Raw genomic sequence first — 17,998 nt, forward strand, 5'->3', positions numbered from 1 at the left:
GCCATCTGCCCCCACACAATTTCATTCTGTTATCAACGCCATTATATGCATCATGACACATGCATTTGTAGAGTACACAGGGAGCCATTAATTAGTTATTTTTGTGAATACCACTTAGGTTTTAGACTGATTTATTATATGTTTCAGAATAACATCAGACAACTTCATAACACAAAAATGACAATAGATTATTGAAATCAAATATATTTTCCATCTTTGCAGACAAATTGTAATATTAAAGTGATTTTTAAAAATTACAATGTTCTATTTCTAATAGACTTGAAGCAATGTTTTCATCTTATATACTTTTATAATCATGTCAAACTCATTTTTTGTACTTAAAATAAAGACTGACACAGAATAAATAAACATTATTTTGAAATAATTAATTCAGTATTACTTGATTAATGATGACATTAGTATTATGACATGAATGCAATCAATTTTAGAAATTTTTTGGAATTATTTTGGCCTCAGAGTCAGTATGTATGACTTACAATGGGATTATAATATTTTAAATGTTACCCAATGTATCTATGAAGGAATTACCCAGCACTGTACCTGAAATCAGGGATCTGCAAGTCTCAGTAATGTTCTGAACCCAGCAATATCTAACTGGCCTTGAATATCTTGAATGACAACATAAATGTTTGAATAGCATATGATGTCTGGAGAATTGTACCAAAGACTTGATATAAATTCTCTCTACAGCTGATAGAGTTATTGTAGGGATAAAAATTATAGAATTCTTGAGAGCACTTAGCAAGTCAGAAATATTCTATTACTGAATTTAGGTGTCAGTGTTACCACTTGGGCTATATTTTTATTTAACAAACACGTTAAGACTGGGAACATTTTGGATTTCAGATTTTCCAACTAGGGATACTCGACCAGTAAAGTTTATGCAACTATATTCCCAAATTTAGAAAACTTCGAACTCGGAAATATTTCTGGTCCCTGGCACTTCATATAAAACATATTCAACCTGTATTAGAATTTTTTTTTTTCCAGCCACTGATGCCTTTTCTCTCTCCAGCCTGTCATTGTAATGTCAATGGCTCCTTCTCAGAGATTTGCCACCCTCGAACAGGACAGTGTGATTGCAGACCCAATGTGCAGGGACGCCGGTGTGATGAATGCAAGGTAAGGAGGAGCTTATCAGTGAATTACTTTCTTGAAAATTTTCATTGGCTTTCAATATCATGTTTTAGACACCTTAATGTATTCACAAAATGGTTCAGGATTATCTAATTCCACAGATAGAATTACTATGATCAGGAAAATATATGCTCAAATACAGCAAAAACTTGTTGTACGTTGCAGTTGACCTGCAAATGACATTTCTTTGGCAGATAATTTGTATATTTCCTATAATGCAAATGTTTCTGAAATAGCCATCATGAATATAATCCTGATCTTTTGGAAAGTAAACTACTCTTTACATTTTTGGCAGAAAAAAAAAATGTGTTGCTCCTTTTGCTTAGCAAGTACCTTCTTCTAGTTCTCATTTAAAAGCTAACTCCAGTGAGCACTCTACTTAGCAAAAGTTTCAAAAGAAAAGCTAATTTATATAATGTTTACAGATATCATTGTGCTAAAATGAAATTTTCAGTTTCAATATGTTGAACTCAATTTCTGAACATATCAGTTGCCTGCCTTTAGCCGGGTGAGTGCCTTGAGATTCATTCATGACAGTGGAAGGATTTGCACTACCTCTTTTACTTAAATACATTTTATTGGTGATAAAGACTATTAAGCAGAAGCCAAAACTTCTCAGATGTCAAACTGACCTTTCTTCAGAAAGTTGGAAAATATAATCTGCTACTGTTTTTTGAATAATACCATATGCTTTTTTGTTGTTCTTATTTTGTTTCATTTTATTTTTCTGTTGGCAATTAAAGCCCAGTATGTGGTGGGATCCAGAGAAGCAAGTCTGTGTGCCCTGTGACTGCAATCTCATGGGCTCAGTGTCACCCCAATGTGATACAACAGGAAGATGTATCTGTAAATCAGGCTTTATAGGGAAACAGTGCAACCTCGGCAGGCAGGTGCATCGGCAGGAGGAGCAGCCACGGAGAGCGCAACGCGTACTGGGGTCTCCCAGGAGGTGGGGGTCCGGCAGTTCCAGCGGGTGTCCTCGGGGAGCCTATCGGGCCCCAGCTCGGGTAATCCCAGAGGCGCTGCATGGCTCGTGCCGGGGCATGTTGTGTTCCGTGTGCCTCAGCTGAAGTTCCCTGGTGGCATTTTACCAAATAACAGCTGCTAAGTGTGCGAATTGCAAATGCAAACATTTTTTCAGTTTCTGATTGGAGCCTTGCCTTTTTAAAAATAACCATCCTTATGCTTTTAAAAATATATTCAAGTTCATAAGTTTAATAAAGTGTCAATTGGCCATGGTTGGGTAGAAATCAAATAAAAATTTATTTATAGGAACCTCAGGTATGATTTGGTAAAAACTCACTTTAGAAGTAAACAGATGAGAAATATAACAAAGAAAGTGACTTGCCTAAGAAAATTCAGAGCTTTGATATAACATTTGTCTGATATCATAATTAAGGATTTTGCTGTTTCTCATCATTTTTTGTTCATGTGTGCATCAAACACAAGAAACACATTTGCACACACTATAAAAGCACAACATACACAAAATAAGGAAAGAAAGTTATTTTCAGTTACAATTTGTTCCCGTTCTCACTAGGCAAACAAAACAAATGCTAAATAATAAGGGAGAGATGGAGGGCAGGAGGGAAAACTGCTTCTCATAGCCTTGTGGCTGAGTAACAAGGGACAAGATTTGCCATTCTAGATGAAGGGTCTGTGGAGAGTTGAGGGTAGGGGTTAAAAGGAGAGTGCAAAATAAACAGTAAAGAGGAAGAAAAAAAATATTATTTTATTTCTTGTTTCATTAGAGTACATTTTAAGTAAAGGAGTTCTCATATTAGACTGACTGCCTCAGATCAATCCCAGCCTCTTGGCTTCATGGCTGTTAAGTTCCTTGATCTATCTGTAATTTAGTTTCTTCGTGTATTTGCTGTAAGACCCACTTCATAAAGTTTGTGTCGTCTTATATCCTTCAAAAAGAAAATTCCAAAAGATTTTAGGGGAAAAACATGTATGAAGAATGAAAGGGGAAGAGCAGAGCATGCTGGGAGACTTCTGCTACAGTGGCCCTCTGACTCTTGGGCAAAGAGAAAAGGAAAGATTGGTTAGGAAAGGCTTCATTCAGTGCATCCTACCAAAGTCCCAAATTTTGACCAGACTAATGGGAAATGCCCATCAGGGCAAAGAAATGTTTGCCCATTGGTGGAATCCTAAATTTGGCAGGAAGGTTCTGGTGCCTTACTGTAATTAGCCACTGACTGGAAAAGCCTGACAAAGCATAGACTGAGCTTGACTTAGTCCATTCAGGAGGCTATATCAGAATGGCATTAGACTGGGTGGCTTATAAACAACAGAAATTCATTCCTCAGAGTTCTGGAGAAGATTCAGATCAAGGTGTTAGCAGATATCTGTCTGGTGATAGCCCACTTCCCCTAGATGGCTGTCTAAGAAGACAGAATAACTTCTCATGGTGAAGAGATTTCTTTGGGTCTCTTTTATAAGGCTTCGGATCTCGTTCATGAGGGCTCTACCCTCATAACCTAATTATCTCCCTTAAAACCCACCTCAGATTACCATCACTGTGAAGTTAGGATTTCAACATATGGAATTGGGGGTGGGGACATCAGCTTTCAGCCCATCGCTAAGCTCTTTGATGGATCCAAAAGACTAGAAGCTGGAGGTTATGAGGCATCAACATTCCACACTGCAGATGGCTTGCAGGGAGATGTGATGAGGCACCTCCAAGGCTGTTTGAAGGCAATAGTGAGAACAGCAATAATATACTAACATGGAGCAGTCAGGTAGTCTAGTGCATGCATTATTAGTATTACTAGTATTACTGTAGTTACTAAATGAAAAAATCTTTAAAACATTTTTTTTCTTCACAAACAAATGAATTAATTGAAAATAAAAGAAAGGGATAGTAACTGATTAAAATGCCTCTAAAATAAAAATTTAGCAGAAAATCAACTCTCATTCATTTGTTTTCCTACATATCTCACAGTACTATTTTGTCTTGAGACCACTTAGTTCTTGAGGAAGTGTGTATGAGAATCTAAAGCCAGGCTTCAGAGAAATTTCTTTGGCAATTTACTTACATTTTCCAGGCCTTGGTTTTACTACTTTCCAAGAAAGTAATGGCTGTGACAGTTTATTCCACAGTTGCCCTGTGGAGTTAACTAATTCATATTTGTAAAATATGAATTTTAGACTAGTACCTGGCTCATAGGAAATAATATATAAGAGCTAGTTTTTGTTATTTCCCTCAGTGAGAAGAATGTAAAGGAGTGCATCCAGCTTGCTGCTGGGAGTGGACAAGTACTCTTCTCCGTATTTGTTACTTCATTAATCTCAATTATTGACCAGGAGTGTTTGCTCCTTTAATTTGTTTCCTAGGGAGGTTTTCCTTAGGCTTTGAAATCAATTTTTGAATCCCCAATTTATTAAAATTTTATTAATGAAGTATGGTAGCTTTATTTTGGTGTAAACTAGTTTTTAAAACAATATCATTTAAATACTTGAAAACTATTTCGTATTTCTTCCTGTATGTTTACATTTCTTCCTGTATCTTTCCTTGCATAATCAACTTTGGAATTTTTGATGCTATGATTTAATAAATTCATTCAATATTTGATCAACTTACCCATTAAAGATATGTGCATATATATGCATAGGTACATACCAATGTATGCCTAGGCTAAATTAAGAAAATTTAGGAAATAATGATGAATATACAATTCAGCTTCAGTAAAGAAAATGCAGTAAATAAAGACAAATGGAAAGTATTCTATAATTCAGATATTTTACAGAACTGTTTTAATGTGTTAGGTTCTAGACATGTTTTTATATGTATGTTTCTATTTGTGTGTTTCTGGGTGGGATGTATGTCGTATGTGATTGAAATCGTAAAATCTGTATTATTCCAAGTGCTGCATTTTAGAAATTTTCCTTAATGCTATATCATAAGCATATTCATATCATTAAAACTGTTTCAAACCAGATTTTAATTATTGCATAGTATTACATAGCATGAATATGTTATAATTCATTCAGCTATTTCACTAACGTAGAACATTTAAGTGCCTCTGCAGTTATACACCATGATAAAAAAATATTGTAATAGGCATGCTTGCATTTTAATCATTGTTCTAATACCCGATAATTTCTCTAGGTCAACAATCTAGAATCTTACATTTAATCATTGATTTTATAAATAAAAATATTGTGTTTTAGTTTTTCTTTACATAGGTAAATTTAAATTCAATATTGGGTAATTTGTTGAAACGATTACTTACTTTCTTCTTTAATATAATGAATTCTAAATTATAACTAGAAATAAAAATAAAGCGAGTAGTAAATATAAAGAATAAAATTATTTTTAAACTCAATCAACTCATTTCTCACTTAAACAATAAAACTATTCTTAGCCATTTTAAAATTCTAATCATTGGTATGAATTTGTTTTCTAGAACTTAGTTTTAATACTGCTAATAATTGAAAAATATATAATGAGACTTATTCATTTCTCTTTGGGTGACTCACATTAAGTGGCAAGATTTAGTTTTTTTTAACCCAGAAGTAATTATTAAGTCTAATTTTCCAAAATAGGGATTATTTTTACAAAGAAGTAATTACTGACACTAATTTTCCAGATTGAAATATCATAATAATGTGACATAGTTTATATTTAAAAAGACAATTGCGACACACTTTAAGTAGGATATATGCTTTTCTCTTTTCTCGTAGAAGGGATTTTTCAGTCCATCAGCATTTTCCCATGCAGCCACTCTAAGCCTGATAACATGCATTTCAAGAAAGTCGCCTGAAGCAAGTGTGGCCACAGATGAGTGATGGGCATCTAAGTCATTACAGAATAAAGATCTCTCTTTACTTTTCTAATAGAGCACTTTAATATGTGTTCTCACACATCAGTTTTAATTATTAGAATAAAATCCAAGAAACTAGATGTTTGCCAAACCAATTATTTGGTCACTGTAGGCATAACCTGTAAATTACATTTATAATGTGCATACTGTATTGATGACTAGAAGTATTTATGGATCCATGACAAAAAAGTAGATCACATACTATTTGATAAATACTATTTTAAATTTAAACTTCTGGTCAATCATGTTTAAAGCATTTTTATTAGAAATACATAAGATCTGAAAGTAATCAATTCAGAATATTAGGAATAAAGTGAATAACATTTTAAGGTAAAACCAGAAATACAACCCACAGCTTACTTCATACTGCTTCTAAAACCTTGAGAAGTATAGGGCAAGGCTGATGGAAATACAATAGGCAAAAGATAGTGCCTAATTCTGCTATTTATTTTGATGGTCCTTCAAAGTAGCTGAACTTGCCCTTTGGTTATCATTGAAAGTACCCACTCAATTAAATGACAGTCTAGTCATCATGACATCATTGAGGAACCCTAGTAACCTATAGGTTCTCTTTTTTCTGCCTGATCCCTTGCTATTGTGTATATTGTTTCATTGTGAGTTAATCAACTGAAATTTCATTTTTCTTTTTCCTTTTCTATATCAGCCTGAAACATTTGGCCTACAATCAGCCAGGGGGTGTGTTCCCTGCAACTGCAATTCTTTTGGGTCTAAATCATTTGACTGTGAAGAGAATGGACAGTGTTGGTGCCAGCCTGGTGTTGCAGGGAAGAAATGTGACCGTTGTGCCCGGGGCTATTTCAACTTCCAAGAAGGAGGCTGCACAGGTCTGTAGACAAGGCTGGAGTTCTGCATTTTGGTGACTGATTTTGATAACTGTTCATTTTTTAAAAGGAGATAATCGTTGACAAAATATTTAATAATAACATATTTTAAATTTGTTAGTAAAATATGTTGGTATTTAATAGTGTCTTATAAATAACTGTGCTTGCAAACTATTCAATAAAAATCCATCAGCAGATCCCAAATCTGCTATGTCCCTCCCTATCTGTGACCCCAGTTTGACCATTACTTGATGACCACTGCTGTTTAAGTCAAATGTTCAAGTTTTCTAGTGTCAATGTTATCTCTCAGCTTTCACTTCTCGTAATGCAAGCTTGATACAAGGATCAAGGAAGGTAATTTTTTTTCTCGTACAAAAAATACAAGAGCTTTGTAATGTTGTGAACAACTAATAAAAAAAATACATTTTTATCTACTTTTAGCTGTCTTGAAAACTGTGATGTTCTGGGAAAGAAACAGGATAACTCTAAATGTTTAGTTTGTGGGGAAAAGCAGTCAAATTTCTAACCATGATTCCTTAGAGTTTTCCTATATCCATTCACAGCCTTCACACAAATCATGAACCAAGAAAACATCAATTAACACACTACAGATGAAAGAAAAGATTGAATATTCATTCCTATTCATGTGCCACTAATTTAGAATAGACCCTATTTCAACAGTCATGAGGTGGAATATTACTTTTTCTTATGAAGTTCATTGATTGAACATGGATTGATACTATCATACTGTACTCTCAGCACTGTGGTAAGACTTGAAAACATTGTTGACTCTTGTCACGGATTTATGTGAGAATCAGCGAGAATAATATTTAAAATTATTTAAAGAACCAAATCTTTCAGACATTCTTCAGCACTTGAGATACATGATTTTTATCATAAGCCAAGCTTATTATAAATTATTTGAAATGTAATCATTGAAGATCTATGAGTGCATATCTATCTGTAGGCCAATATTGGCATATACTAAAAATTATAAGGCCACATTTTAAAATATAATCTATTATTTGAATCCAATTTACTCTAACATTTTTACTTAATGGAAATTAACATGCTAATACTGTACATTCAAATACATCTAGTAAGAGAAGGTATAAGTGAAACCAAGAATATTTTCTAATATTACAAAATGGTGATAGCATTTCAGGAATGCAGACCTAGTAGCATTTTAAGCCAGAGACATAGAATAGAAAAAATAATGCACCAAACAGGCAGGATAACATTATGACTGAAAGCATGACTTGCACTGAACAGCCTGGATTTATCTCATGGTTCCATCAGTAACTAGTTTTGTGACCTTGACTGTATGATTTAGCCTTGCTTTCCCTCCGTAAAATTCATCTGTTATACTAAGATTATAATAGTATGTGCATCCTAGGGTTTTGGTGAGAATTAGTTGAGTTAATGGCTATAAAATATTTAGAGTAATGACTGACATATAAGTATTATGTGTTTATCATTGTTATGATCTTTGATCTTTGTCAGTATTATTAATTAGGGTAAATATAATGCTTTAGGAGAAGAAAATTAACTAATCACCTAGATCTGCTTCCTATTCAGTGTTATGATTCCATTGAAGATCTACTTAGAGAATTTCTGTTTGCAAGTAGAAATTTAAACTGTCCCAAGATGTATTTAGCACATAAATGGGAACAGCATGATGTTTTTCTTCTTAGTGAATGGCACATATAAAGTAAATCATGTGATTTAAAATTAGTCACAATAATAATAATAATAAAAATAGTAATCACTGATATTTATTGTTTAATGTCAAGTATCATGGTAAATATTTTTCACAGCTGCTATGAAATGCTATGTACAATGACAGTGAACCTAATAAGATATCCTAAATGCATTCAGTTAAATGATTTAATCATCATGTAAGCAACTCAAAGTTTTTTCAAAGCATCATTCTCCTACTTGAATTCAAGTATTTTGTGTTTCTTCTCTCATTTCTTTGAAATGAAGTGCTACACTAAAATATATTTTTAGCAGCTGGGCCAACTATAGATAAGTGGTGACATACCTTCTTTGTTTCACATGGCTTTGAAGATGGTCTCAATTTGTTTATTTGCATTTTTTCAGAAGAGGCAACTGGTTTACACTCTTCATGTATCATTCATAGTCAAGAAAATGAAATCTATTGAAAAGACATAAGGACGGTGGCAAATAAAAGTTAAACGTATCTTTGTATCTAGACAGTGTTCATAATTTAACTGTCTTTAAATATTTGCAAAACTGAAATATTCTAATCTTTTCCAATTATACACATGATGTGCTGGATTTATAATCCTGATTTTTATTGTAAACCAGAGTCATCATCAAAAAGGAAAAATAAGTATTTCCAGCATAGTAACAAATATTAACAAACCTAAAATAAATATACAAACAAAATTTTCAACTTTATGCTACTGGATATAAGGCATTCTAGTTAATAGGGAATCTGTAACACCAGTTCTTCCCTTTATCAAACTGAACAGGAAATGTAAAAATGCTTTAACTTTTGAAATTATTAAATGAAATACAACATATATTGATTGAAAAACTCCTCTGTGAAATACACTATACTATGATATAAAAGATGAATGAGGTAAGTTTTTATTTCCAAGGAACCTTAAACAGTACCAAAAAATGGAAAATGGAACAAATCAATCCGACAAAAAACTAAATATTTTATATCAATTTTTTTCCCTTTTTCTAAAACTCTTCTCTTTTTCCCCTCTTTTCTCCTATGAAGCTTGTGACTGTTCCCACCTGGGTAATAACTGTGACCCAAAAACTGGTCAATGCATTTGCCCTCCAAACACCATTGGAGAAAAATGTTCTAAATGTGCATCAAATACGTGGGGCCACAGTATTGTCACTGGTTGTCAGGTGAGTGGATCAATTTTTTCATCAGATAATTTTTGTAGAGATTTTGGTTTTATAATTGGACACTTGAAAATCCAATATGCTATTGTAAAACAATACAGAATTATCAGAGAGTGTATTGCAAATATGGGTCAGTATCTTCAGTTTTATTTGTAGGAGAGATTATGAAGTAAGTACACATTTCTGCAGCTGCTTCCATGGTATCTACAGAAATAGGGGGAGGAGACGGACAAAAAAAATTATAATAAAACTAAGAAATAGCAGTAACTTTTTTTTGCTAGAAGCTGAAATATATCTGCAAGGTACAAGGAAATTAAAAATTAGTGAAGAGAATTTTCCAAAAATCTACAGGGATTGCCCCCAAATTGACAAAATTTATCTGTCAAGAAGTAGTGGAAAGGATTCTGAAAGTCATATTAACAGTCTTCAGATTGGAAAAAATCTTCATTATTTTTATTTTCTTTCTGTGGGTTGATGATAGAAAATGCCATGACCAGGCTCCTGTTCAGAGAAATCTATCTAGCATGAGGGGAGAAGGTAAGAATTTATAGGACTGTTGAAAAATTTTAATAGAAGATGCCAAAAGCCTGGATCCAGTTAACAAGCTTCCATGAGGATTCAGGAGTGACATATCTTAAGCTGATATGAACTGAGTGTTTTGACAGAAAAGAAAGATAAGGCTTAAGAATGATTCCCATGTCTTGCTTCAGAACAAAATAGAGGATACTAGTTACCATTTACTACTAAAGGGATCATAGGAGGAGGAGCAAGTTCAGGAAGATGATGAGTTTGAGGTTCTTATTAACATGTTATATTAATTAAAATATAACTCACACATTTAAAGTCATGAGCTTTGACCAGTAGTTACAGTCATGTAACCATGCCTTCTGTCCCTTTGCAATTTTGCTTCTAGCACTGTCCTTTTCCATTTCTACACAGTTTCATACATATGGAATCATACTCTAGATCATTCTTTTGTTTTGCTATTGCTTTGGTGAAGCAGGGCTTGGTTTGTCTTTCTTTGTTTAGTGTGATGCTTTTGCAGTCCATCCGTAGTGCTGAATCTACCAGTAGTTTATTCTTTTCAAATGCTTTACAATATTCCCATAGTGTAGTATGTTATAACTTGTTTATTTATTTCCCATTTGCTAGGCATTCGACTCACTTCCAGTTTGGAGCTATTAGGAATAATTTTTTCTGGGAACATTAGTGCACAAGTCAAAAGCATATTTCTAGACATTTGTTTACATTTCTCTTCATATGAAAGCTTCACATTTTTGCTAACATTTGAAACTCTGACCATTTTTAACTATAAGCAGTCTTTCGGGAATGTTTTGCATTATTTAATGTCCAAAGACATTGGGAGTTGTTTTGTTTATTTATTTGCCATTCATATATTTCCTTCTGTGAAGTTTTTACAAATGTTTTCCCCATTTTTATTTTGTGTATTTTAAATAATGAGCTTTAATAATTCTTCACATATTTAGGATATAAATTCTTTAACATATATGTTCTTTTTATTTATATATGACAGTGGAATGCATTACAATTCTTTTTTTTTTCAAAGAGAGAGTGAGAGAGGAGAGAGAGAGAGTGAGTGAGAGAGGAGAGAGAGAGAGAGAGAGAGAATTTTTAATATTTATTTTTTTAGTTCTCGGCGGACACAACATCTTTGTTGGTATGTGGTGCTGAGGATCGAACCCGGGCCACACGCATGCCAGGCGAGCGCGCTACCACTTGAGCCACATCCCCAGCCCCTGCAATTCTTATTACACATATAGAACACAATTTTTCATATCTCTAGTTGTATACAAAGTTATTCAAACCAATTCATGTACTTTGGATAATAATGATCATCACATTCCACCATCATTTATATTCCCATGCCCTCTCCCTTACTTTCCAATCCCTCTGCCCTATCCTCAGTTCATCTATTCATCCCATGCTCCCTCTCCCTATCCCACTATGAATCAGCCACCTTATTTCAAAGAAAACATTTGGCATTTGGTTTTGTGGGATTGACTAACTTCACTTAGCATTATCTTCTCTAACTCCATCCATTTACCTGCAAATGCCATGATTTTATTCTCTCTTATTGCTGAGTAATATTCCATAGTATATGTGGGATTAGGCTCCAACTTTCTTAATAAGACTCCTTTGGCAGAAGAATTAAAATCAAGAATCAATAAATGGGATTGACTCAAACTAAAAAGTTTCTTCTCAGCAAAAGAAACAATGTGTGAGGTGAATAGAGAGCCTACGTCTTGGGAGAAAATTTTTACTCTTCACACATCAGATAGAGCACTAATCTCTAGGGTATAAAGAACTCAAAAAGCTAAGCACCAAAAAAACAAATAACCCAATCAATAAATGGGCCAAGGAGCTGAACAGACACTTCTCAGAAGATGATATACAATCAGTCAGCAAATATATGAAAAAAATATTCATCATCACTAGCAATTAGAGAAATGCAAGTCAAAACCACTCTAAGATTTCATCTCACTCCAGTCAAAATGTCAGCTATTATGAAGACAAACAACAATAAGTGTTGGCGAGGATGTGTGGAAAGAGGTACACTCATACACTGCTGGTGGGACTGCAAATTGGTGCGGCCAATATGGAAAGCAGAATGGATATTTCTTGGAAAATTGGGAATGGAGTCATCATTTGACCCAACTGTCCCTCTTCTCAGTCTATACCTAAAGAATCTAAAAACAGCGTACTACAGGGACACAGCCACATCAATGTTTATAGCAGCACAACACAATAGCTAAACTGTGGAACCAACCTAGATGCCCTTCAATAGATGAATGGATAAAAAACATATATGGTTTATAACTGTATTTTTCCTAAAATATACCTTTCTTTTCAATAAAAATCTTCATTTCATTTTTATAAATGCTGGTTTATTACCTTTTTCTTTTATGGTTCATGCTTTTTATATTTTAAGAAATATCTCTATTCCCAAGTTAACATCCAAAGGCTTCTGTCCTGTGTTTTCTTAATTTTTAAATTTTTAGCTCCTAAATTTAGGTTCATTTTGCATAGTAACTTTTATATGGTATAAAATAATGGTCAAAGCTCACTTTTTTAGTGGCTACCCAATTTTTTAAATACCATTTATTGAAAAGACTATCCTTTTTTCCATTGAATTACCTTTGTCTCTTTTTCTAATCAATTGACTGTACATATGTTCATGCCTTTCTGGACTGGTTGATTTCATTGTCTGTATGTCTATCCTTACATATGGATTACTGTAGCTTTCCAGCAAGGAATGAAATAAGAATTGTGTACTCTTCAACTTTGTTCTTCATTTCCAATATGTTTAGGTACATTTCCAAATAAATTTTCAATTCAGCTTCCCAATTTCTTGACCAAAACAGCCTTCTAGAATTTCATTCATGTTACATTGAATGTGTAGATCAATTTGAAAAAAAAAAAATTGACTTCTTAAGAATATAGGATCTTCCCGTGTGTGAACATGGCATAACTTTGCATTTATTTAGGTCTTTACAATTTTCCTCAGCAATGATTTATAGTTTGGGGGCATGCAAACCTTGCAGATATATTGTTGAATTTATTATTATTTCATATTCTATGCAAAGGTATGTACTATTCTTCCATTTCACTCTCTAATTACTTGTTGCTAGAATAGAAAATCATCATTTTAATACATTACACTTCTGTAATCTTTCTAGAGTATAATTCTAGGTGCTTTTTTGCTAGATTTATTGAGGATTTCTAGGTAGCTAATCATGTTTTCTACAAGTAAAATTTTACTTTTTCCTTTACAGTCTGTGTAACTTTTACTCATTTTCTTTTTGTCAATAACTTTTACAACTATGTTCATAAGCATATCCAAAGAGTTTTTTAATAGTGTTGTCTGGTGTTGGTATTGGGCTACTGCTAGCTTTATGAAATAGGTTGAAAAGTATTCCTTTCTTATAATTCCTGAGTTTGTACCATCAGTGAAATACAAAACAGGAATAATTTAGAGAAAATCAATCAATGGTTCTTTGTAAAGATCAATAAAGTAGACATATTCTAGAAAGATGAATTAAAAAAAGGAATAAAGTAGAAATAATCAATATCACAAATGAAAGAGGGGACATCACTATATATCATAAAAACACTAAAGTAATAATATTGTAATAATATATACAATTTTATCAATAAATTCAGGAGCTTGCATGAAATAAAATTTGCTTAATTTGATTTTTTTAAGTTTTCCTAATTATTATAATATTCATTAAAATAATATGTACTCTAGAATTGTTGAAAGAAATATTTTATTGAGGTATATTATCCTTAATGATTTTGATTTCTAAATGTTGTCTCAATTACCAACAATGTTTAACAATTGTTCTGATTTAGCTGTTGGTTCTTTTATTTCTCTCAGGTTTTGATCATGTATTTTAGAACAGTATCATAGAGGTATGCACATTTAGGATTCTTATGTCCTTTTGAAAAGATTGTACCCTTATGATAAAATGTCCTTTTTCAGCCCTGATAATATTCCTTCTTGTGAAATGTTCTTTTTTCTGATATTTATATAGCCATTCTATCTTTGTTATGCTTGGTATTTGCATAGTGTGTTATGTATATTTTTCTACAAAAATTGTTTATGTTATCTCTAATATTTCAGTGTTTCATTTAGATATTGCATATTTAAATATTTGTTGTTTGTTCAGTATTAATACTTTGGACTTTTAATTATAGTATTTAAATCATTTTTATTTTATGTAGTATTGATATGATTAGATTATGTGCCCCTTCCTCCCACCCCTACACTGGGGATTTAAACCCAGAGCACTGAGCCGCTGAGCCAGATCCTTCTCCCTTTTTATTTTTATTTTTTTATTTTGAGATAGGATCTCACTAAGTTGTTTAGAGCCTCACTAAATTGTTAAGGCTGGCTTTGAATTTGTAATCCTCCTGCCTCAGTCTCAAACTGCTGAAATTACAGGTGTATACCACCACACCAGGCTATGCCTGCTTTTTCTGTTCACTTTTAACTTGCCTTATTTATTCTTGGCTTTTCTCTTATTTTCCTGCCTTCTTTTGGATTGAATAACTTTTAAAATGATAGTTTTCTTTCATTTATAGATTATTGGGTAACCCTGTTTGTTTTATGGGTTAGGTGATTTTTGAGGGATATACATTTTTCACTTCCCAAAAAGTACCTTATATAAGACCTTTTTACATATATCATAACAACCTTTACAGTATAAATCTCCAATTGCTTTTTCCTGTTCTTTGTTATATTATCATATATTTTATTTATTTGTGGTATATATCTCACAATAAAATCTGATTTTGATTTAAATAATCAATTATCTTTTTCAAAGAAGAAAAATGTTTTTTTTCTGTTTGTCCATATATATACACATATGCAGATATATATATTTAATTCCAGTGCTTTTAATTCCTTTTTACATATCCAGCTTTCCATATCGTACCAATTTTATTCTTTCATTTACTACCTTCCTAATTTTTATTGTTATTTTTTCTAGTATCTTAGTCTACTGCAATGATTCTTTCCTTTTTTGCTTAAAAAATGTCTATTTTTTCTTCATTTTTTAAAGATATTTTTGGTGAGTATATAGATAGATAAATAGATAGATAGATATTAGTTTTCAGCTATTTAGTTATACTGAATTTTTAAAAATAATTTTATGTTTTTCCCCCACAAGATTAGTTGGATCTGTTGATTTTATAAGATGACCATTTTTTCTTTTTTTTTTCTTTTTTTTTATTGGTTGTTCACAACATTACAAAGCTCTTGACATATCATATTTCATACATTAGATTGAAGTGGGTTATGAACTCCCAATTTTACCCCAAATGCAGATTGCAGAATCACATCGGTTACACATCCACAATTTTACATAATGCCCTATTAGTAATTGTTGTATTCTGCTACCTTTCCCATCCCCTACTATCCCCCCTCCCCTTCCCTCACATCTTCTCTCTCTACCCCATCTACTGTAATTCATTTCTCTCCTTGTTTATTTTCCCATTCCCCTCACAACCTCTTATATGTAATTTTGTATAGCAATGAGGGTCTCCCTTCATTTCCATGCAATTTCCCTTTTCTCTCTCTTTCCCTCCCATCTCATGTCTCTGTTTAAAGTTAATCTTTTCTTCCTGCTCTTCCTCCCTACTCTGTTCATAGTTGCTCTCATTATATCAAAGAAGATATTTGGTGTTTGTTTTTTAAGGATTGGCTAGCTTCACTAAGCATAATCTGCTTTAGTGCCATCCATTTCCCTGCAAATTCCATGATTTTGTTATTTTTTAGTGCTGTGTAATATTCCATGGTGTATAAATGCCACATCTTTTTTATCCATTCATCTATTGAAGGGCATCTGGGTTGGTTCCACAGTCTAGCAATTGTGAATTGTGCTGCTATGAACATCGATGTGGCAGTATCCCTGTAGCATGCTCTTTTAAGGTCTTCACGGAATAGTCCGAGAAGGGCGATAGCTGGGTCAAATGGCAGTTCCATTCCCAGCTTTCCCAGGAATCTCCAAACCGCTTTCCAAATTGGCCACACCAATTCGCAGTCCCACCAGCAATGTACAAGTGTACCCTTTTCTCCACATCCTCGCCAGCACTTGTTGTTGTTTGACTTCATAGTGGCTGCCAATCTTACTGGAGTGAGATGGTATCTTAGGGTGGTTTTGATTTGCATTTCTCTGGCTGCTAGAGATGGTGAGCATTTTTTCATGTACTTGTTGATTGATTGTATATCCTCCTCTGAGAAGTGTCTGCTCAGGTCCTTGGCCCATTTGTTGATTGGGTTATTTGTTATCTTATGGTCTAATTTTTTGAGTTCTTTGTATACTCTGGATATTAGGGCTCTATCTGAAGTGTGAGGAGTAAAAATTTGTTCCCAGGATTTAGGCTCCCTATTTACCTCTCTTATTGTTTCTCTTGCTGAGAAAAAAACTTTTTAGTTTAAGTAAGTCCCATTTGTTGATTCTTGTTATTAACTCTTGTGCTATGGGTGTGCTATTAAGGAATTTGGAGCCCGACCCCACAATATGTAGATCTGAGCCAACTTTTTCTTCTATCAGACGCAGAGTCTCTGATTTGATATCAAGCTCCTTGATCCATTTTGAGTTAACTTTTGTGCATGGCGAGAGAAAGGGATTCAGTTTCATTTTGTTGCATATGGATTTCCAGTTTTCCCAACACCATTTGTTGAAGATGCTATCCTTCCTCCATTGCATGCTTTTAGCCCCTTTATCAAATATAAGATAGTTGTAACTTTGTGGATTAGTCTCTGTGTCCTCTATTCTATACCATTGGTTCACCCGCCTGTTTTGGTACCAGTACCATGCTGTTTTTGTCACTATTGCTCTGTAATATAGTTTTAAATCTGGTATCGCTATACTGCCTGATTCACACTTCCTGCTTAGAATTGCTTTTGCTATTCTGGGTCTTTTATTTTCCATATGAATTTCATGATTGCTTTATCTATTTCGACAAGAAATGCCATTGGGATTTTGATTGGCATTGCATTAAACCTATAAAGAACTTCTGGTAATATCGCCATTTTGATAATGTTAGTTCTGCCTATCCATGAACAGGGTATATTTTTCCATCTTCTAAGATCTTCTTCTATTTCTCTCTTTAGGTTTCTGTAGTTTTCATTGTATAAATCTTTCACCTCTTTTGTTAGGTTGATTCCCAAGTATTTTTTTTTTTTTTTGAGGATATTGTGAGTGGAGTGTTTTTCCTCATTTCCGTTTCAGAAGTTTTGTCGCTGATATACAGAAATGCCTTTGATTTATGCGTGTTGATTTTATATCCTGCCACTTTGCTGAATTCATATATTAGTTCTAGTAGTTTCTTTGTAGATCCTTTTGGGTCTTCTAGGTATAGAATCATGTCATCCACAAATAGTGATAATTTAAGTTCTTCTTTTCCTATTTTTATGCCTTTACTTTCTTTTGTCTGTCTAATTGCTCTGGCTAGTATTTCAAGGACTAAATTAAATAGAAGTGGTGAGAGAGGGCATCCCTGTCTTGTTCCAGATTTTAGAGGGAATGCCTTCAACTTTCGTCCATTCAGAATGATGCTAGCCTGAGGCTTAGCATAGATAGCTTTTACAATGTCAAGGTAAGTTCCTGTTATCCCTAGTTTTTCTAATGTTTTGAACATAAAGGGATGCTGTACTTTGTCAAATGCTTTCTCTGCGTCTATCGAGATGATCATATGGTTCTTATCTTTAAGTCTATTGATGTGGTCAATAACATTTATTGATTTCCGTAT

The 17,998-nt window shown here is 33.3% G+C and overlaps 1 protein-coding gene across 1 annotated transcript in view; it reads left to right on the top strand.

The window, feature by feature from the left end:
- The window catches only part of LAMA2 (laminin subunit alpha 2), a 576,405-nt gene that overhangs the window by 349,404 nt on the left and 209,003 nt on the right, over positions 1–17,998 (top strand). Inside the window, exons 20-22 of the mRNA XM_081295188.1 lie at positions 1,037–1,143; positions 6,652–6,832; positions 9,585–9,721. Of these exons, the coding sequence (XP_081151314.1) occupies positions 1,037–1,143; positions 6,652–6,832; positions 9,585–9,721 (425 nt within the window). The remainder of the gene's footprint in view (positions 1–1,036; positions 1,144–6,651; positions 6,833–9,584; positions 9,722–17,998) is intronic.

This window comes from Spermophilus citellus (assembly GCF_964194105.1).
Source record: "Spermophilus citellus genome assembly, chromosome: 5".
NCBI classification, from domain to species: domain Eukaryota; kingdom Metazoa; phylum Chordata; class Mammalia; order Rodentia; family Sciuridae; genus Spermophilus; species Spermophilus citellus.